The 23,160-nt window shown below is 38.0% G+C and overlaps 1 protein-coding gene and 1 pseudogene across 3 annotated transcripts; one reads left to right on the plus strand and one right to left on the minus strand.

Annotated features, from left to right (window-relative positions):
* The first annotated feature begins 136 nt into the window (after window positions 1-136).
* Window positions 137-11,010, plus strand: LOC148844493 (TATA-box-binding protein-like). 2 transcript variants are annotated; one of them, XM_088953652.1, is made up of 9 exons: window positions 137-1,026; window positions 1,992-2,079; window positions 7,104-7,175; window positions 8,496-8,546; window positions 8,795-8,839; window positions 8,950-9,042; window positions 9,606-9,707; window positions 9,835-9,908; window positions 10,591-11,010. In XM_088953652.1, coding segments are annotated over exons 1-9 (603 nt in total). In that variant the 5' UTR covers window positions 137-949; the 3' UTR covers window positions 10,592-11,010. The 2 variants fall into 2 exon arrangements, with proteins under 2 accessions (XP_088809778.1, XP_088809779.1); XM_088953653.1 differs by having other exon boundaries at window positions 145-1,026; window positions 9,835-9,912.
* Window positions 11,011-14,578: 3,568 nt separating this feature from the next.
* LOC148844494 (2-oxoisovalerate dehydrogenase subunit beta 1, mitochondrial-like) lies at window positions 14,579-21,461 on the minus strand (annotated as a pseudogene). The gene is made up of 10 exons (XR_016102158.1): window positions 20,925-21,461; window positions 19,662-19,773; window positions 19,402-19,437; window positions 19,091-19,292; window positions 17,005-17,073; window positions 16,589-16,675; window positions 16,380-16,475; window positions 16,221-16,298; window positions 14,972-15,058; window positions 14,579-14,893 (listed from the first exon to the last, which is right to left on the minus strand). The product of XR_016102158.1 is annotated as a 2-oxoisovalerate dehydrogenase subunit beta 1, mitochondrial-like (transcript).
* Window positions 21,462-23,160: the final 1,699 nt, after the last annotated feature.

The following is a 23,160-nucleotide window of genomic DNA, read 5'->3' on the forward strand; positions in this document are numbered from 1 at the left end:
TCCGACTTCTGAAAACCTCCCACGTGTATGGTACAGACAGACGGAAAAGCTTTGCCAACATACACCTCAGGTTAGTTAGGTTAATGAGGTAATTTCATTGTCTGCGTAAGGTAGAAATAGAATGAATCTAGAAGATGGCTGATTGTATAAAAGGGAAATTTGTAAAACCGGGAATATCCGGTTAGGTTTTTGGGTTACCGGACGAAGATTGCCCTAACCGGTAAGAGGCTATATATACCAGGGGGAGGATAGAAAAGGCATCGGCTCTCGTCCGCCCATCCCTGCTTTTTCTATCGTCCTTCCTCCCTACTCTCTTACATCGCTTCCAAACCAACCAAACCCTAAAAATCTCCATCGGGCTCCAGATCCTCTCTTCTAAAACCTATAAAAGACACCTATTTTCAAAATTTTGCCGCTTTCATCCATTTTCTCATTCGATTTCAACCGAAATTTCGTAGATATCTGGTTCGGATTCTTCTCAAATCCCTAGATTTTGAAGAGAAACATTTGATTTCGCATTTCAGAGAAAGGAGAATCGCCTGATCCTCTTTCGCGGTCGGCTTTCTCTTCGTTTCTGACAAAAAATTATGAGATTCTTAGTTCAGATCACTTGAAAAATCAAGATTCCAAGCAATCTAGTCTTTTTTTTTTTCTTTTATAAAATCAGTTATTCGTTTCGCTCGGATATCGTAGTTTCGAATAATCCTCGCCTATAAAACTCTAACACTGACGGAATAAGCTAATCTAAACGGGTGGGAGAAGAGAACGATAATAGATAATCCTCGATATCTGTCTTCTTCGGTTTCTCAGTTTTGGATAAAACCGGAACATTATTATCTGGGCGTAGGGTCGAAATCCTATAAGCAGGAGAAATCGGTAGGCGAATTATTTTCTCGTGTTCTCACCGGGGTTTGATTAAGGGCAGGAGGTATCTGAATTAGAAGGTATCATGGCTGATCAAGTCTTGGAAGGGAGCCAACCGGTGGATCTTTCCAAGCATCCCTCTGGCATTGTTCCTACGCTGCAGTAAGTTCTTTCTTCCTTCTGTCTTATCTCAGAAGGTTAGACTGATATATAATTGTTAAGTAAGATTTACCGGTGAATGTAACGCCATTAATTGATATGATGACGGTGGTTCTCTAATATGGAGCTATATGCCCAAGAAATTGGCACTGTTATCTCTTTTCCTGTACGGAAGAGAAAATAGAGAGAAAATGTTGTAAACCTAGCTTCTTTATTATTATTTTTTTATGACATCGATATATCTTCGAATGAAGCACAACCTTGATCCTTTATCTAATTTTGTCAAATGCTGAAGTATTCCTGTGGGGTTTCCTGCAACTCCAACTGGCCGTAAAAGAAGTCATGCCTTAGCTGAATGTCGCAGATGATGGAAGAAGTGCCATTTGTTGCAGTATATTATAAGATGGGATTTTCTTGGTAGTAGTTTCTTGCAGCATTTGTATATCTTATTATCAAAACTGGAGCTTTTAATGCAATCATTTCGGTGGGAACGGCTAGTTTTCTTCCTATTGAGCCTTAATCTTCTTGTTGCACACGTTCACTTACATATTTATTCGACTCTTTGGTTCCCATTGTAGGTTTTGTCAGTGAACTCGATATCTACTTCATCCAGTTCCCCAAACAACATAACATGTGAAGTTCAGGGTTTCTATCGACTGTAGGATGGAATTTGAACAATTAAACTTGAATGAACTATTCTTTTGTACTGAGCTGTTAAGGAAAGATTTTTAACTGTCTTTCATGGTCACTTCAAGTGGGTTGTATGCCTACGTTGGACACTTGAAAATGTCTCTGATGCATTTTCACCCCTCGCCATGTTTCTGAAATTGGATTGCTTTAGAGTTTAGAATAATCTTGCATGTAGAAGTTTGTAAAATGCAACATGCATGTGGATCTTGGGAGTATGTACATGGCCTCTTTTCTCAATGTTGTTGTTAATATCTCATTTGTTTTCGTTGCACATTTAGGAACATTGTGTCAACTGTCAACTTGGATTGCAAGCTGGATCTTAAGGCCATTGCACTTCAAGCTCGAAATGCAGAGTATAATCCAAAGGTACATCACAAAATGAAAGTCAATTCAACAAATTTTCGTCCATATTGTTTTGGTAGGAATTACAGATTGGGTATAATCTTGAGCTCGATCAATTACATGGGTTTAAATATTCTTGGGATTGTCTCGCTTTTAGTCTTGTGCCGGATCTAGTAGAGGATGGGGGGGGACCCATTACAGTGCCAAAAGCAAGACAAGAGATATGAAAAAGTTGAGAAAATTTTGGGAAAGGGGAGACAAAAATGAGATGGGATTTCCTGAAAGCAAAAAGTGTGTGAGCATGGCATCCAGCCCCACATCGTGGACATCTTCCCATGAATTTAACATGCAAGTATGGGAGATATTCCCGATGTGTACCTGGATGTTGTATCATCAGCATGTTTGCACACTTTTTGCTTTTAGGAGATCTAAGTTCGAGAGAATTTTGTAGAATTATAGTAGCTTATTAATGCTTCATTTTTTCTTGTATCAATATTTAACTCTTTTTTTTTTTTTTTGAGAAAAGGAAACTTTCATTAAAGAAGGGGAAGATATACAAGATGTATATGAGGATGATCAAAACAAAAAGCAACAAAAATCCTTCCCTAAACATTAAACAGGAAGTTCTATATTGATGTACAACAAATCCCTGCCCACCCCAGATTTCGCAAGAGCATCTGCTACTGAATTCAAGATTCCTAGGAATCCACCTGAAGACACAATGAATCTGAGATTGAATAGTCCTGATCTCATTTATCATATGAGAAAATCTCCAAGGGCCCTCCTGTTGATTTATCATCCAGCTAATGACCACCTTTGAATCGCCTTCTACCACAACTAAAGGGATGTTCAAAGACTTTATCAGCTTGATAACTGTTGCATTTATTCTTCTATTTATCTTCCCCGATTTGAAGAAGTCCTCAAAAACCTCTAACAAGTCAGATTTCAAAGTATCCCAACACTCATGATAGATGCCCAATGAAAACCATCAGGCCCTGGGGCTTTATCTTCATTTGAGGAGAAAACTACATCTTTAATTTCTTCCTCTTTGAATCTCCTTTCCAACCAAGGCTTCTTCTCTAAAGGGATGAGGTGGCCAGACCAAACTCTTAGGGAAGGTGTCCAAATTCTTTCAGAGGAATAGAGAGTTTCAAAAAAAAAAAAAAAAAAAAAACTATTATCTCCTCCTTAATTTGTAAAGGATCTTCAGTCTCTCTACCATTTATCAGCAACTTGGAATTGGAGTTAACTCTTCTCCTTTTGTTTGCAATCTTATGAAAGAAACTTGTATTGTTGCCCCCCTCCTTTAGCCACTGAACCCTAGATCTTTGTCTCCAGAAAATTTCCTCATGTCGAACTAATAGTTCCCAATCAGCCCTTAACTTCTTCCTTTCCTCCAAATCATCTATACTCAACTTCCTGGTGCTTCTATAGGATCCAGCCTTGGTAAACCGCCCAGTATATTGTTTTTTTCTTCCACGAAAGACTTAAAATTTCTTTTGCTCCATTGCTTTAACTTCCCTTTTATGTATTGAAGTTTCAAAGAGAATTTAAAGCCAGCCCAGCCCTCCACCGAGCAATCCGCCCACCAAGCTGCAATCTCTTTCCTGAAATCTGGTGAAGAATCCATTGTTTTTCAAATCTGAAAGGGGCTTTAGCTCTACGTACTCTTTCTGTATCTGGTACTAGAGGCCAATGGTCTGAAGTGCATCAGGGAACAGTTTCTTGAGAGACTTGAAGGAAATGGTCCTCCCAATCAGGGGGGATTAAGAATCTATCCAATCTGCTACAGATCACTTGCGCTTGCAAGTTTGATCAGGTGTAGTATGCATTTTGGAGGGGGAGATCAACAAGGGAGTGGTCTTGGATAAAATTTGAAAACTTTCTCATGCTACAAGTGATTCTACTCCCATTGGACTTCTCATTAGGGAACCTGGTTACATTAAAATCTCCACCAACACACCACGGGAATATCCCATTTGATCCTACTGCCTCTAATTCCTCCCAAAATCTTTCTCTTAATCTAGGATTATTTGGACCATACACACCTATAAAAATTCAGGTAAAACCATCATGTTTGAGAAAAGAATTGAAAGAGAGTACTGGCTTCTATCAATTTCCAACCTAGACAGGAGGCTTTCATCCCAGATAATCAAAAGAACACCAAATGCTCCAATAGAAGGAACATAAGCCCAATTTTTGTTTCTAATGCCCTAAATCGCTCCAACAAATTTCCTATTTATTATCTCCTTTTTGGTTTCCTGAATTACCACAATGTTTGGATTTGGTCTTCTTAGAGTCTCCTTCACCAAGACCCTTTTGTTCACAACACCAAGCTCTCTCACATTCCAAGAAATAATCTTCATTGAAAACCGCTTGACAGCTTGAGACCCTTCCCTGAATTCTTTTCTTGCTTCCATCCTAATGGATTTAGGATTAAGAATTTCCCCTTCCTCGGAAAGGAATTGTCCTATTTTCTATTGCTTCATTTTCTTGTCTGTCTTTGAAATCCTCAATATCTTCGCCAACTCATCTGTGCCCTTGCCAGAATCATTTTCAATTGAGCAATCTACTTTCAATCTCTTTGGTTTTGAAATTAACCCCTTCTTAGCAAGAGCGGAAGGAGAGGAATGGTGGGGGGACCAACCTGTCTCTGAAATGGAAGAAGATGCAAATGCACAAGGAACTATACTGGTTGAAGATGGAAACTGAACATGAGGGTTCAAAACGGAAGAATGGTGGTTACCTCAACTATGAGATTGAAGACCTTGAGGAGATCTGGGGGGATTAGCTGAAGCTGAATTTATGTCAATTGCTTGATTTGGCTCTGTTGTCTTCATCCCTCTACTTCCTAAGGAAGCCTCATCTGTGAACAAATCTGCTACATTTTGTAACCTTGTTTCTAAATCATCTAAGCTTGGCTCTGGATGGTAGGAGATTGAGATGTCTTCCTCTGAACCTTCACTATCAACTAAAGAGGTTGTCGATGAAGAAGGGGGGACAGTGGATGCTTGCCTTCCCATCTGACTAGATTGATTGGGTTTGCTGCTGAGACTCCTAGAGGATACAGGGGAGTGACTTGGGAGTCGTCTTCCTCCTGATACTAGTCCTTGATTTGTTGCAAGCTATCAAATTTATTCCTAAGAAGAACTTGGGGTTGAGAAGGGGAGGCCTAGGGAAAAGGTTTGGAGGAGGCTGACCCACCCTCTAGGGTTGAGTGAGATGGGTGAGGTAGGCCGGCTTTACCCCCTGTGTCACTTGATTGGGCTGATCGCACCAAGCCCACTTCATTCAAATTTGAAACCCTTTCATTTAGTGTGGGAGAGAAGCCCAAAAGGGGTTTAGATCGGCTGAAAATTTTGTCATGTTTATCTCTATTCTAATTCTTTTGACCTCCCACATGTGACTTCAAGGGTGAGGGGAATCAGGCCAATCCTGAGTCACCGAGTTTGACTTAGTCTTCTTTGACGAAACCACGATATTGAACCACTCATTCTGCTCCAGCACTAGAATAGAACGAGGGATCACACAAAGACTTCTACTCCTAACTCTAATTTTGGCACGAGACAGATATTTGATAAGCATTGTGTTTACTCTTGAGGCCTCCACACAGACTTCCTACCAGTTCAAAAGTTGTCCTGGACCACAAATGAAAAGGAGGACCTCTGATTTCAATCCAACCATCAAAAGCTAGGGATCTCTCTACCGAGTTGAATAAGGGCCACCATCTCTTGATTATAATCCTTTCCTCATACAACAAAAGTGAACCCTGTTGAACCCACTGATTGATTTGATCTTCAGATTCAGAAAAACCAATTGCCAGCTTCTCCCCTAAGGGTTTCAACGTGATCAGGGTTGAGGAATGGAAGTTGGTAGAAAGACCTCTCTTCTCATCATACTAGTCCGAATCTCCAAGATTTTTGCACACAAAGGCTGGCTTCCATATTCCGAAACGATTTGAAGGATGACAAATGTTGATGAAATTGCTGCCACCTACATGAACAACGTGGCTAATCATTTTTGGAGGGGGAGTGGAGCTCAAAGAGTCCAGTTTGGTAGTTGAATGCGACTTAGATCGAGGGATGGAGGGTTTTAGAGAATTCGAAAAGGCAGCCCAACCACCTCGAAACAAACCTCTTGAGATGCAAATGTCCCTTGTTCTCTCCTCGCCCACCCAAGAAGCTAGGCAGACAAAATGACCATGAACATTTGATCTTAGTTGAATGGTCTGGTGGCGACCATTCAGGAACAACTTCCTTAACTGTGGACCTTCACGATCTCTCCCTAGGAGGATAGAGAGAAATCTAAAGAGCTTAGAAAGAACTTCTTCTCTAAGGGTTAAGCGAGTCCAGAAACCCCTAATTCTCTTTGTGATAGATAGAACAGGATGGATTACCTTTCTCATCGCGGGAGCCTTCAAACTCAAAAAACTTGGCTTTGATCTGAACGAAGCTTTTCCCCAAGATGGTTGTCATCATTTAGAAGGAAGTGAAGTTTTTTTTCTCAGAGATTGCCGAGTCGGTGACGATTTAGTGTTGCCAGCTTGCCGCTGCTGCTACCGCTGGTTTAGTGTCACCCGATCATCGTCACCATTCACCTTGTTTTCCTGTTGTTCTGTCAATGGAAGGGGGTTCATCTTCCCTAGAAGACTTCTTTAAAACTGACTCATATAAATACTATACTATGGTTAAAAATTAAAATGTCAGTTTTGAGTAAGGTGGGATCCTTGTTCCAAGCCAGAATTTTTAGGCCTTGTCCAGGCCAACCACCATGTCAGTAGTACCGTTTTGTTAACAACATAAAATATTTTAAGCCAACAATATGAGTTTAGCCCAGAAACATATAAAAATGGTCAATGCCTAAAATTATGTGAAACTTGGTTGCTTTGTATGTTGCTTACATTGCCAATCATATTCATACCACTAGATATAATGTTGACTTGTGGAATTCATGCACTCTTGTGCTAACTGTGCATTATGTTTTTTCTTCTTTGTTGGGATCTTACAACTTACAATAACTAACATCTCATATGTTTTGTTTTGTAACAGCGTTTTGCTGCTGTTATAATGAGAATCAGAGAACCTAAGACTACAGCATTGATCTTTGCATCTGGAAAGATGGTGAGTTGATTCTCTCTTTACTTGACCATGTCGGGTTCTGTTAATTTTTTTAGATATTTGCTTGTTAAATTTTTCCTGCTAATCCAGTTAAGTCAGAAAATTCTCTTGCACCTTTGAGGACTTCTTAGTTCTTTAATATGACCATCTTTTGGGGAGCTAGGGAAAACTCTATCTTTGTTGAATAGGTTGAATATGTTGGATATTGGTAGAAAGGTTCAAAAAATCGTTACATATCGGCCGATATGGGCCGATACGTATTGTATCGGGCCCTTCCCGATACGCCTCTACAGTGGTTGTATTGGGTCAGGGCCTGGTTCAGAGGGTATAGCCGGGACGTAAACCAGCCCCTCTGAACCAAAATCGGAAAAAAAAAAGTAAAAGTAAAAAAAAAAGGACCAATACTGGAGCTATACTTTGAACCTTGATTGGTAGTGGTCTCGATCAGTTTGGAGCCACATCCACCTATAATCACTTGAACTTAGTTCTAAAATTTCCAATGGAGGAAGATGTAAATGGCCTGCTTAAATTCTGAAGTGACAATGGTGTTGTTTCTCCTCTTTCAGTGCAGTCAAAAGCCTTGATGTTTTGCTGTGGCCCCACCATGAATTAAATGAAGTGACTCGGTGGTGGGGGCACAGTAATAACGGAAGGCCATGATTCTCTGTTTTAGCCTTGTGTTACAACATTACTGTAGGTAGAAATTAAGCAGAACTTGTTATTGGTGGGTGGCGATTGAGTTGGTTGACTGTTATTATAATTTCTTGTTTTTTACTGCTTCATAGGATTGTGCTTTAGGTTGTGTCCATTAAGAAAATTTTAACTGCTAAGAATTCCCACTTTCTTCTCCATTTGATATCCCTTGGAGCCTTTGGAGGTGCTTGTTGTCAACACCAACTAATGTTTGTTGTTGGCATGATGTTTAAACTATGCATTTTTTACTACTTTTTGGTCAATTAATACAATGAATAATCTAAACCTTGCCTCGAATTTTAATTTACCAAACTACCAATGTAAAAGTGTTGAAGCAATCAAGAAGGAAACATGATGTATACACTAAATAGCCACAATCGGTCTTCTAAACAAAATCCATTTGCCCATATATAAAAGACTCGGTTAAAAAATGAGGTGACATTTTTGCTATCTCCTTTTGGGTGCTTGTATATTCTCCTTCCCTTCATGGCTTCATGCTTATGTGCATTGCGATTGGTAATCAGCCATTTGTTGTACCTATGCAGAATATTATCTTGAAGAAATTAAGATCATGTTAATGGGCATTTTAGCATGTTTGTTGTATCCTGAGTTGTTAACCTTGCTGTTTAGGTTTGTACTGGAGCCAAGAGTGAACAACAGTCAAAACTGGCTGCAAGGAAGGTAAGATGATATATCAACTGTATCTGAGATAAACATCTACTAGGGATTATGGTTACTTATGATATATCAACTGTATCTGAGATAAACATCTACTAGGAATTATGGTTACTTAGAAAAGATAGTGTGTTTGAACAGGGCCTTATTGTTTTTTTGATCAGTTACAGGGCCTTATTGTTTCACCAAATATCACATGGCCTTTTTTCACTTAAAAAAATCTTAGTTCTGACATGGTAGTTTTCTGTTCTCAGTATGCTCGAATTATTCAGAAGCTTGGTTTTCCTGCTAAGTTTAAGGTGCTCTCTCTCTCTCTCTCTCTCTCTCCCTCTCTCTCTCCACACACACACACATGCGTGCACACCCACTGGTTACACCCTATCACATCATCTTTCTTTTTTCTTTGCAGGACTTCAAGATTCAGAACATAGTTGGTTCTTGTGATGTGAAATTTCCTATCAGGCTTGAAGGTCTTGCATATTCCCATGGTGCCTTTTCAAGTGTAAGTGGTTGTTTTCTGTCCTTCAAGTTTTCAGTTTGATTGTTTTGCAAGGAATATTCCAGTACAAGTTATATCACCATCAGATCCGTCATTGATGCACAATATGGTCATTTTACTGCTTTTTTCTTGTTATGTATGTCCATGCACATAGATTTCTTTTCAAGTGTAAGTGGTTGTTTTCTGTCCTTCAAGTTTTCAGTTTGATTGTTTTGCAAGGAATATTCCAGTACAAGTTATATCACCATCAGATCCGTCATTGATGCACAATATGGTCATTTTACTGCTTTTTTCTTGTTATGTATGTCCATGCACATAGATTTCTTTAATTGTAGAAGCTATAATATATAATGAGCAACCCCAGTGCAAACAAAAATTTGTAGGGCGTGCACCATAATGCCCTTAATAGATTTTTATGGTATTCAGGTAATGAAGTCTTGCACAAATTTCATTTTTGTGCAAGACTGAAAATGCTTACCATAGTAGTGAAAATGGTTATCATGTATTTTTCGGGCTTTCCAAGTGGGCTTTCTTATTTTGAACGCAGCTGCATCATGTTGGTGCAGTATGAACCAGAATTATTCCCAGGCCTGATCTATCGGATGAAGCAACCAAAGATTGTCCTCCTCATCTTCGTGTCTGGGAAAATTGTTTTGACGGGAGCTAAGGTGATTACATACGACTGCAATAATTTTTCCTTCCAACTTTTTGTGCTTCTATCATGTAATCTATTATTATATGATGTTTTTGATGGCCATTCTAACCCGCAATCTTGTGTGTGCTGAAAATTTTTAGGTGAGGGATGAAACGTACACAGCTTTTGAGAACATTTACCCAGTCCTTACAGAGTTCAGGAAAAGCCAGCAATAGTATGTATGTAGTATGTGTATATATTTGACTGACGTTTATGCTGCTTTGGTTGCAAAGAAAATGAAAAATATAAAAGAAATGTTTTCTTTTTGTGAGAAAGGGTTTGCCTCATCTCACTTTCACCCCCTCCCCCCCTGCGTGAATTTTGATAAACACCGACTTTTTGGTTACCACTTTTATGATACTGCCATACTAGTCGATTGGTTATAAGTTTTTCATATCCAGTGTCTTAGCCAGATCTCTTATCATAATTTTCTTCTCGATTCCGGTTTCCTTCTGGCCAAATGAAGCCACTTCCAATTGAACTCTTATATTCCATTTTCGCACGTCTTTGGTAAGGTTAAGTCCATGGTTTCACTGTTGACGACTATCATATTATATTTGAATTTTTTCTGCTAGTATTTGAATTTAGTTTTCTATTTTAGAAATTACACTGTTAGTTTGTCCAACGTCCAAATTCAGCAAGTTGTAAATATTATATTGGGTCTTCATGATAGCATACAGAGAAAATACCAAGGAGAAAAAAAAACAAATGGGACGGATCTACCATTTTAGCTAGTTCAGTAGATTGGTTCAATTGTACTTGACTATTCCCGATATACCATTATTTTCTTTATAGCAACAATTGTTGTGATTATGATTGTAACCTTAGTAAACTCGTATTTTTGTTTCGGTGTGCAGATGTCTCTGGGAAGAATATGTTGGTCTCATGGTCTGTGTTTGAGACGGCGCATTCAATTGTAAATAATAGGGTGACAAGCGAGTAGGGCAGCGGCTTTGGATGGTCTCATAAATTCATAATTTAAATAGTCTTGGGAGGGTTTTCCTTGTTTCATGTCTTCCATCCTTATCCCACCTCTCGAGCTTGGGTTCACTTGCGAAACCTATTGGCTGTCGTCGGGAGACACAAATCAAATGTATGCATTCACGTCTTTGCTTTTTCTGTGGGTGAAAGAGAAGCACATGCTTGGAGACAGGAAAACAGAGTTTTGTTCTTTAATGTTAACTCAAATCGTTTAATAAGAAATTAGTTGTACTTCGACATGCCTCCCATTGCCTAAATTTTGGGCGCTGTGTAATAGAATCAATTTCACTCCTAAATTTCTAATTCCCTTGTATGTTGATCATGTTTGTGTGCTGATTTGATCATTTGATAAGGTTTGTCTATTTTTTTCCGATCTCAGGGCACTTTACAGTGGATTCTTGAAATTTAGCAATCTGGGCCTTTGTATTTTACCTACCCGAGTAAAAAACATGTTTTTAGTTTTCCCGTCACGACCACTCCCTGATACTTGGATTCTCCGGGTAGATGGTGCAAAAGCTTTTCTTGATGGCTTAATCCTTGCGACAAGGATGGATTGCACGGCCAGCACGGGTTTACTCCTATTCCCAGTGTTTAGTTGACTGCATTAATGGGGTTGTTTTTCCTCCTTGGTCGACCTGGTATGTTCTGATGGCAGTGAGAACTATTCCTATCCACTTTTCTATTCGCCGTAATTACAGAGAAAGGAATAGAGTTGCGGACTCCTTGGCGAATTTTGCCTGCGATCTTCACGGTTCCACATTTTCATCCATCTTGGACTGTCCTGCAAATATCCAATCGCTGATTAAGGAAGATTTTTCTTGTCACCCGTTCTTACACATCCGTTGAGATTTTTGTTTCTTTTTTGGTTTCGATTTGGTTCCCGTTAGCCATTTTGTATAGATTTTCTCGAGGGTAAGGTTTTTATGTCCCCCTTCTACGTTTATTTCTTTTGAATTAATAAATTTGTGATGGCCCTCCACCGGGAGAAAATTTACGGGTTTGTTTTTTTTTGTTTTTACAAAAGAAATTAATAAAATTATTATGAATTTATAAATTCTGATAACGTTTTGAAATATGTTATGAAAACGGTAAGTTGGGCTTTTTTTACCAAATTGTCCCTTTTAATTGAATTGAGAAGGGATGCAGAGCTTACTATTCATTTTCTTTCTCCTCCAGAACGCTGATTTCTGGTTTGTTTTGACTTTTAACCCTGAGACAAATATGTAACTCTAGTCTGTTTGGGTTCCATCTAAGATATAAATCTATCCGTTGTTCACTCCTCTCTCCTAACTGCCTAACCCAAGAGACAAATATGCAACTCCACCCCTACCCCATTTATTTCACTCCAGTCCGGCAACTACAGTAATGAAGGACGACGAACGATGGCTACAGCCGCTCTTCACTTTGGTTTGTTTTGACTTTTAACCCTAAGACAAATATGCAACTCTAGTCTTTTTGGGTTCCATCTAAGAGACAAATATGCTACTTCACTTCTTTATGCTAACCACCTAACTCGAGAGACAAATATGCAACTTCGCCCCTATCTCATTCACTTCACTCCAGTCCGACAACCACAGTATGACAGTAATGAGGAACGACGGACAATGGCTACAGCCACTCTTCACTCCAGTCCACAGAGAGAAAATCCTCCAGGCTCCAACTTTAGAAACCCTAGTTCTACGGTTCTGGAATCGAATTCTGAACGTCTTGATTCAATTCCAAATTAAGATCCTGCAACTTTGAGAAAATGTATCAAAATTTCAAAGAAACATAACAAGGACTCCCCTTAACAAATTGGGAAACATAGCTTTTTCTTTTTTTTGATAAATTGGGATTTTCATTTCTCAGTACTAATCAAGCGCTAAAGGCAAGCTGTAATTTTGAGATCATTACGTAATCTTATTTGCTCTAACAACACATCCTCAAAAGGTATTTTGTTTCTGTTAGTATAAATGCATGTCTACAACTTGTAAAATCTTAAACTCTACATTTCTGTGAAAATGGAATAGAGAATGTGTACATGAAGATTTTCTTGATTAATTTCCAATTTTCAACAGAGACCTAGTAAAGTAGCCCTGTTTGTGGTAATTGGCAATCAAGGCTTCAGTGCTAATGATCATTTCAGTAACTCAAATGAATCCAATCTAAATGAAATTAATTAATTAATTTTTTTACTTAAGTCCGAACCATTAACGTTGAGATTAACCATGAAATTGGGGTTAACTGCTAAAAGCCTAAGATTCTGGCTTGATAGGGGAAATTGGGGGAGAATGAGAGGAGGAATAATATGAAAGAAATATAGGTCTGCGGGCTAATAATTTAGTTGGGGGTATTTTAGTTCAGAAAAAAGCATAACTTCTCCCGCTCGTTGTTTTGACTATTTTTTAACCCTTTTTTAAATGTATCTGATTTTGTTAAATGACCAAACTTCATTTTTTATGTAAAAAACCCTATAACCAATATAAATTTGGACATCGCGGTTCAGATTGGTTTGCGCCTACTTGGTTGAATGTCCTTGTTATTCTTCTATAAATCGATAAAAATGGATCACACGAGAGAATGGGAAGAAAGAACGTTTATCTAATGGTATTAAATTAAGTAACGAAGTTAAATTAGAAAGTGGACCAAGTGGTAATTGAATAATCATCCTGCAGCTTGGCTCAGCAATCCTCTCATAATTTTTTTCATGGTTTTTAAAACTGGATCGGACCAGACGGTTAGACCGGAAAAACCAGGAACAGTCACTTGACCGGTTTCGTTTTATCCTAGAACTGTCATTTTGGCCAAAGGCTGTTGATTTGGTCCCCAAACCACTGACTTGGGCGATTGAACTGTTTGAACTGTCCAACAGTTTTTATCCTTTTTTTATTTTTTAAAATGTTTTTGTCAGAATGGGTTGTTTGTTTGGTTCGAATGGTCGAACTGTTCAACCTGGGAACTGGACCCCTGAGCGGTTCATTGTCTGGTTCGATTTTAAAAACCTTGATTTTTTTTACCAAGCTATACTTCAACAATCAAATCTTGGGCAAGGTACATGGACATGCATTTGGAAACTTGGATGAAACATATCCCTTCATGGATGCCGAGCCTATATTCTATAAGTTGAACTTGATGTTTGAGACACATGCCATTTTCCTAAAAAGTGGTTACATATCAGCACCATATTGACGTTTTGAAAATTTTTTTCGAACCACCATTGACCCAGATGATTGAACCATTTGGCCTGTGAATTGTCTAGGCAACCAGTTCCATTTTACCCTAAACCTAATCCTTGGAAAAAAAATTGCTGAATCGATCGATAACCCATTGACCTGGGTGGTTGAACCGTTGACTCATTTGACCCATTCAATGTTTTTTGACCATTTTTATTTTTAATTATTTTTCTTTTTTTGTTAGAATCAATTCAAATTGGACGGTTGAACCATCAACCCAAAAACTAATAGCCAAAACGACCATGGGAAGGTGTGTCCAGGAAAGCATTAAAAAGGGTTATTTCCTATGCTTTTCTTTTTTTATACCATTCCAAGCAACAATTATCTGACATGGCAATGAAAATTGAAATTGATGTCAATTCGCAGGTGGATATTGGTGAATAGGGTGGGGGTATTTGACATTATGAATTATTATAGGTTCGCAGCGGAATTCAGAATTCTACAGTGAGCTGCAGTCTACTTTTCCTATAAAAATTCTTTTTAAGTAGCAGCTCAATTGGGATCTGCTCCTCACAGCCACATCCTACTGTGTATTGAGAACATCTCCCATGAATAATAACATACAAATATGGGAGATGTTCCCGATGTGCAGCTGGTTTATGCTCTGAGGTTGGTGTAAGGAGCAGATCCGGACTCGTGGTAGCTATGGAACTAAACAAAGAACATTATCATTTTTATACCATTGCATCACCGTTTTCTAATGAAACCAAACACCATCTATGTGTCTCAATCTCTTCACACAATATGGGCATGACCCATGATGTAAAGTAAATATTCCATAAAAAGACAAGTGGAATAACAATTCAAATACAATAATTAAGGCTTTTTATCCTTTCTTTTTTCATGGGGGTGAGAAGGGATGTTCTCCATTGGAAGATGTCTTCGCATGAAGAAAATGACAGTTAAATGGGACGACAATACAACTTATCCTCTAATAATTCACGGTTGCTTTGATTGCGTCCAAGATCTGCAGTAAAAGATTGCAATGTTATTACAACACCTCAAAGTAAAGATAAAGTATATGTAAAGATTAAAATCAACAAACCTTGTTTTTGGTGGGCATAAAGAAGGGTTCGAAAACCAGCGGGAATGGTGTGTCAAGACCACAAACTCTAGCGACCGGAGCTTCTAGCTGGCACCCCAGGAGAAGAAAAAAAACCATTTTATACTATAATGGAGATATACTGCAATCTGCAAAGAAGAATCAAAGAAAAAGCTTCTGGACAGCGTATGGATCTCCAGAAACTCATGTTATGCTACCCAACATCTTGTGATTCTTAAGTTTCTACCTCTGTTTATCCCGGTGCATTTTAAGCAATGTTGCATGGACCCTCCTATATGGACAACGTGTCTGTCAGAAGAGCATTGTGAATTCAACCCTCTACAGACTCTTGAGGGGACTCTACCGCTGCTTATTTGACATAATAGAACAGCTAATGTGCAAGACAAATGCCATTTTTCATACAAATTATTAGTAACAAAAGCAACATCTTTTTGTAGGTATAAAATATTAAAATTCAAACAAATAAGAACTATGTTAATGGTTTATACTTTTTTGCAGACATGTCTCATCATCATCTAAGCCTTATCCCAACTATAGTCGGCTACATAAATCCTGTTTTGGTGATTTGTTCTGTGCCATATCTATAGTCAAATAATGGGCACTTCTTTGACCCATCTATGGTAACAAAAACAACATCTTTGACCCATGTCCTTTTTGGCCTGCTCTTAGCGCTTCTAGCCTTTTCAACACTTTCTCATGTCTGTGAGTCCATATTCATGAGTCAAACACTTGGCATGTAGTAGGGTTTCTACTACTACATGCCAAGTGTTTCTATTTTGAGTCAAACACTTGGCATCTAGCCTTTTCAACACTTTCTTTAGTCTAGAACCCTGATTGTACTAGGGTTTCTACTTTGAGTTTTCTGATGTATGAGATTTTATCAAAACCCATAGTTTCCTACCAAGTCTACTTTTGGCATGTTCTCAATTGATTTTAGACATTTTGCAGGTTTTTGTGTCTTTTGTTGATTCTTTTGAAGATGCACAAAGCAAAGATGAACACATATGCTAGTCTGATCATAGACCTAAAATGCAACATTTGTAGAGTGTATGTCTAACCAGTAGGGCATGTCAACAAACCGATCAACATTTTCAACCAGCATTGGAACCATAGATGGGTCCGAAAGACATATAACATATAATTCATTTAATCTTTTTGAACCTTTGAAGAGAACTCCAGAGTCTAGAAGAAAGAAATGATAAAATTAAATGTTTCAGACGCCACTGATTACCCTCAAGAAGCAGCGTTCAGCAATAGAGGCAGAAATTTCAGCACCAAACCCTCCAGTCACAGGGGCCTCATGACTAACCTATCAATAGGAATGTGTCAACTGCTTAGCAATTATCGTGCATACTTAATCAAGATATATTTTGCAGGAGACTGTACTCACAAGAAGTCTTCCCGTCTTTCTGACTGAGGCTTCTACTATTTCTTTGTCCCAAGGTATTAAAGTTTTTAGGTCTATCAGTTCACAAGAAATTCCATCCTGAGAATATCACATGGAAAATTAAATTCAGTGTCTTAGGGACAACAATATGTAGAATGGAATCACTGCAAACACATTTGATATTACAGTTACCACAGTCAGAAACCATCTACCTTCTCTGCATCAATGCAGGCCTGTTCCATGATTGAAAGCTGAGCACCCCAACCAACAAGTGTTATGTCATTTCCATGGCAAATCACCTGGTAGATACAAGTGTAGTTTCTCATGATCTAGATTACTTATAAAAATGGCTTTTCTCTTTTTGATTGGTAGCAAGGTCAAATGATTTTATCAAAGGAATAATGTAGAAACAAAAATTAAACCCCAAATAAATTCATCCCTCCCTAACCCTTTTATAGCGAGTTAATCTGCTAGACATTGGCTGATCTTTGTTAACATCTTTTTGAGATATTCATTCTTGGTACCAAAGATATTGCCTCTAATAATATGACATAATGTTAATGAAAGATCCATCCTATCACTATATTACTTGATAATACAATTGCAATGATACAAGAGAATTGCATACCTCTGCTTGGGAAAGAGGTAACATGTAATCATGCTCGGGAACCTCTTCTACTGCCAGGCGGTAGAGCCACTGAAAATGATTAGTGTATTAGTCAATGAAACTGTAAATTGCAGAAATCGTCAATGAAGATAAGGTACACGAATTAAGATTAAGATGTTATCTAACATTTCAAAATTTGACATTACACTTTGGGATACTTCACCAGTCCCAGATAATGAAAGGACATCTAAGGCACAGCCAAAGCACCACAATTGTGATATTGACAAATTAACATTTACGACATCAAATATGCTTTAGTGCAGGACTGCAGTGACTTCATCCACTGCCTTTTAATCTTTTCTATGTTTGTTTCTATGATTTTTTCCACCACAAAAAAAAAAAAAAAAAGTTTCTATGCTTTTGAAATAATTATTTTCATTATTTGCTGAAGGTGGATATCAGAAGACAGGATTCGGTTTGTGGGAGGAGTTTGTGTTAGGGACTAGGGGCACACACCAAAGCCCAATGAAGCTTTTGCATGGGCTTGGAATTTTGAGCCTTGGAAAGTCAGAAACCAACTCAGGTTCATCTTGGCTTGAGCACTCTAGCCTGGCTCAACCGAACCCAAAGCCTGGCCAATATACCATATGTGTTATATCCCTGTGTATATATTATGTGTGCACTATTATCTACACTATACCAGGCCTTGGGCTGGACTCTGGAGGACCAAATTTTATGGTTGGGAATGCATTTGCCCCAAACCTGATCTAGACCTCTTGCAGTGCTATTCTGTCTCCCACCCTGGCTATCAGGAGGATTATCACATGGAGATATTTGAGAGCACAAGTGCTACAGACAACATGAAAATAAAGAAATGTGGAGTATTTACTGGTGTGGAACAGTTCTCTGAAACACTCACAAACCACAGAGCTATATGGTGGCTCACTGGGTTCCTAGAAGGGATAAGATTAGATACTTTTCTGTAGATGACACAGTAGGATTGGACTTTTATAGATTCCTCTTCAGCACACAGATTGTTCCTTCATCTAGATCGGTTGATTATGATAAACCATCCAAGAGCTAAAGCGTATGCTACAAGGGATGTGTGGAAAAACTAGAAAGGATAGGATTAAAAATGAAGTCATCTGTGGGAACTTAGGAGTAGATCTAATAGGTGATAAAATGAGAGAAAGTAGACTCGCATGGTTTGGTCACATGCACAGAATACCATCAATAGCACTCGTAAGAATAAGTGATTTGTTGCAGGTTGAAGGGGCTAGAAGGGCTAGGGGTAGACCAAAAAATACATGGGTAGAAATAGTAAAAAATGATTTAAGTGCCAACAATTTAACAATGGATATGGCTTTAAACAGAATGGAATAGAAAAACAGGATGGAAGGGGGATTACAGGTCATGGTAGATTGGATGAGAGCTGGAGGGATTGAACCATGGCACTTCAATGTTGGCAGACGGATGAAACATCTCATTCTGTTGGATGTGGAGATCGGCTAATAAGCAAGCTGATCCTCTAGTTATGAGTGATAGTAACAAGGTTTAATCCTACCAAAGTAGGGTTTCCCTGGGTTTTTAGTGGTTTGGCTGGGCTGGAAAGGGATGTTGTTTATTTCCCTATTGGAGATACTGATGTATGCACTTATCATTTCTGTTTGTTATCTGCTATTAACAAAGCTCTTTTTCATGTTTGTAAACAATCAAAAAGGAAGAAAGAAAAAATGAAATTGTTATGGCTGAATGGTAAACTAAATGCTTAAATTCAGGGCTTTCTATATGGTAATGCAACTCCCTGACACCTACTTGAATTTCTATTTCCCAGATTTCTCTCTGTTGCATTTCCTCTTTTCATTTGTGTTTTATTCGTCAGCACTTAGAACCATTTAAAGCACAGTATAATCCTTCTCAGTCAATGGACAAGATGGATCATAGATTTCTTGTGAGCATCTTTCCCTTCAAAAATTGATATTGACTAAGACAGTTTTAGCGTGTGGTTAACAAAAAGTTCAAATTTTGGGGATACAAAAAGGAACTTCTGATCCTGGAACTATCGTATCATTGATCAATACTATTTTATGATAAGGGTGCCCAATACCTTAGGCTCAAAAAAGATAACAGGATTTGGATCCCGTATGCTTGCCAACAACAAACCTTTTGCTTGATTTGGGCTTCGAGGGATTACCACCTATTACAAGAAACATTTTAAGAAAAAAAAAAATATAGATGAGGTAACATGCCTGATCAAAAGCAGGATAAATATAATCAGCAAACTGTATCTCAGCAATAGCTCGATTCCCCTAGCACATTAAACCAAACCGCAAAGATTGGAACCAGCAGGGTAAGAACCAAATCTAAATTAATCGAAAAATAAAAAAGGAGCAAATTAAGCATATTAAAAAAATTTACCATTGCCGCAAGTCCAATACCAAATCCAACAATGCCCTGCATTTAATGAGAAGTTAACTTGAAAAGCAAATTACTAAAATATAAAAAACAGCATAAGCAAAGCATGGGTATATGTTATAAACTTGGAATTAGTAAGTGCATGTGCTAGAACCACAGCAATCTATAAATATATAGAGCCAAGAGGATCAGGTAAAATGTTTTTTTTTTTTTTTTTTTTTAAAGTTCACCAAACAAAGGTAAACAATGCAAAAACAAGTTACCTGTTCACAAAGGGGAGTGTTAAAGACCCTATTTCTACCAAATTGCTCAACCAGTCCTGTCGTGCAACGAAAGACCCCACCAAAACTAACGTCCTCTCCAAATACATAAGCACTATGAATAAAAAAAAAAAAGTAATCATTTAAGGAGGAAGAATGGTTTTAAATTTTCAGAAAGCTTCCATTAAAGAGTATTTGGATAGCAAAGTATTGCTGATGACTAATTTATCTTGGTTATTTCAATGAATGAATTCAAGAAGAAAACAAATAATAACGTATATACTATTATACTTATCATACTTAAAAATGAGAAAACAATTTCTTCATACAGTTAATGAAAAAGGAAGAACTAAAGGATCTATCTTGTTCTTGATAAATGACATAATATGTACACCTCATATTTCACACCAATCTCTACCGAGTTATATGTTACAGTTACTGTTTACAAGTTACATGTGGCATGCAATTCATGGTTTCTGTTTACAAGTTCCTCCACAGTTCAACTTGATCCACTAGGTTAATATAATGAGCTGGATTTGTTGCACTATTTTGGAAATACTCAAGCAAAGGAGATACAATCATACGACTAGGTTGTTTGTTGATCTCCTCAAACAACCACTGTGTACCGTTTTCACTTTGCAGGTGTTTGGCCTGCTCAATATAGCCCAAATTCATGACCCGTTTATCTACTGCAGAAAACAAAGCTTCGATTACCTTCTCGGAAATTCCCATCAATGAACTACGAGGGTGAATTACACACTGTTACATCCGGACTTCCTTGGATGATAAGATCAAACTGATCTTTCTTTGAAGTTCATATTGTTCTAGACAATTCATAGTGTTCAAGACAATATAATAAGTCAGCCAGAAAACAATCAAAAGAAGAAGAACTGAAGTATAAAATCTCATGCATCAACCGAAGAGAGTAGAAATTGGCTTCGTCTTAGAAACATGGCTTTAGCCTGTTTTGTCTGAACTACAGAGTATAAGCAGGTAGTTAACGGGAAAAGGGGCGGGCGAGGGTAGGGAGTCAAGAAAACAGAAATCATCAATGAAACCTCTTAAAGCCCAGCAGTCCATCTCCATGACCTATTTTTGGAGGTTACATGTTGTTTGAGAATTACAGAAGATAACATTTATAACTCATCAAAATTCTAAAACGGCAAGAGCACAGTGCACAGAAAGCCATTAAAACTAGGGAAACTTGGGTAGTGAAGAAAACACGATGTGGGTTATTTTGTGAACATGGGTTAGTGATTAGCGTACCGAGGATCGGTTTCTAGCGCGATACGAAGCGCTTGATTGATTGCAGTAAAGAGATTGACAGTTTTCCCGCTTTTTTGGAGCTTGGGTGGTTCATCACAGGTGGTTGAGTATTCCTGGCCCTTCCTACCAATCGAAGCAAATCTTCGTAATCTCTTCAAACAGGTCGCCATGAAAAAATAGAGAAACTCTGTTAAGTAAGGAGAAGTCGATCCTTATTTGGGGATTCCACTTCCCAAAGAAGAGGTAACAACAACAGATAACAGATACGAGACCCCCGTCTGGAATTACAGTTATAAACGGCTCTGTGTTTTCTTTATCACCAATTAATCTAAATAAATAGACAAAAATTAAAATTCAAACCTTGTACCTAACTCTAAACTATATCTCATTCAAAATCATACGAGTCTACTCTTAAATAAAAAATACAATGGTCAAAACGATTTTTCTGAGAAAAAAAAAAAACATGTTAATTATCATGTGGATTGTGGATAGATGTGTATCTGATTGGATCGGAGTGGATGAGATTGAGGTGTTTGCACCGATTATTAATACATCAGACTTTACGGTATAGGCTCCTTTTGTCTGGAATGCAATTTTATTTGCGTAGAACAGAATCACGAAAAGAATGAATCAGAAAAGCGTAAATTATTTCCTGTTACTGCAGTTCTATTTTTTTACTTTGCTCTTAGGAAAAATTTGTGATCAGTAAGTACCTTGTATTTTGGTTGAGTGATAATTTGGTATTAAATGTGATAATCTAATATTCAAACTTTCAATGCGATAATCTGGTATCTGCCGTTAATGAATCCAGTTATGTATATCACATGACTTAATTTGTAATTTAAAATTTTTGAAAATATCAAAAAGATGAAAGGAGCCCTAACTCTCAATAGTCCAGATGACGAAAATGCTCTTGTTTGATGAATTGAATTCACATTGTTATCACTATGAATTACCTCAATGATCATGGGCTTGAATACGAACAAATTGGCGAGATTGAATACGAAGGAAGAGATTGGAAACCCAAACTGATATCTTTCTCCTACGTTTGTTTGAGTTAACTTGTATTTGTTGTTTAAAAAACTCCAACCATTAATGGGAAGATAAAGTATTCTTGTGATTGTGGCTTTGGATCTACAAGGCAAACCCAAAACACGAGGTTGTCTTCTTCTTTCATGCGAATCTTCTTCTTCATTAGGACAAAAATTCTAAGGCCATCACGTTCTCTTCTCTATTCTCAAACTCAGACTTTGCTCCCTCAATCAATAACAATTGTAGCTTACCCCTATTTTGGCAGGCCAAATGGAAAAATAAAAAATAGAGAACTATAGAACAAATAAGATCTCAATATCAAAAGAACTTTCATGGGGTGCTTTGTTCTATCATTATTTCCTTTTCGCCGTTGATTTTGCCAGCTTGCATCAGACTAAATCAAGGGATATGATAAGTGAGAATCAGATTTTAGTATTGGCAGCAGATGCCTTGGCCTTAGGCTTCTTCAGTCTATACAATTCTACCAAGCGGTATCTCGATATATGGTACAATAACATTTCTGTCTCGGTTCTGCTAGTACTCGGCTCAAGATGAGATCTTGAGCAAAGTCAAAGCAGCCGATGCATCAGTACCGAGATGAAGAACTGAGCATAAACATGACTGGCCACAACCTGGGTAGCGTGCTAGCGATGCTAACTGTCGAGTGCTTGTGACATAAAAGAGACAAGCGTAAACGTAACGGAGGCCGGCCAAGCGGTTCCGGTGGTGGTTTTCTCATTCTCGGACAGAGAGTTGGGAATGTGAGCTTCAAGGTGCAGGTGGAGAGGTTGGGGGTGAAGGTGTTGAGGGTGGTGAACGCTCATAACACGAAGCCAAAGGTTTCAACAAGCATGTGCCAGAGTTGGTTCACCAGTTGGCAGAGTGGTTGAGGTGGTGTTACTCATACGTCGGAGTTATGATTTTAGCAAATGGTTGATAAATAAAATTAGATGATACTTGAAGGGCATTCATATCTTTTCATATGTTACTTAATGGCTGATTAATAGTAGGTACTAGATTGTCGCATTTGAAAAGTTTGGGTATTAGATTGTTGCATTTTAAAGTTCAATGACTAAATTGTTACTCAAGCCAAAATAGAGGGTACTGATCGAGAATTTTCCCTATTTTTTATTGGGTTAAATACTTAAACTATCCTTATGAAGTGGATACAAACCTACCCTACTGTTTAAGAAATTATTTCAAG

The sequence above is a fragment of the Nelumbo lutea genome, chromosome 7 (assembly GCF_056320005.1).
Source record: "Nelumbo lutea isolate HS-2025 chromosome 7, American lotus-T2T, whole genome shotgun sequence".
NCBI classification, from domain to species: domain Eukaryota; kingdom Viridiplantae; phylum Streptophyta; class Magnoliopsida; order Proteales; family Nelumbonaceae; genus Nelumbo; species Nelumbo lutea.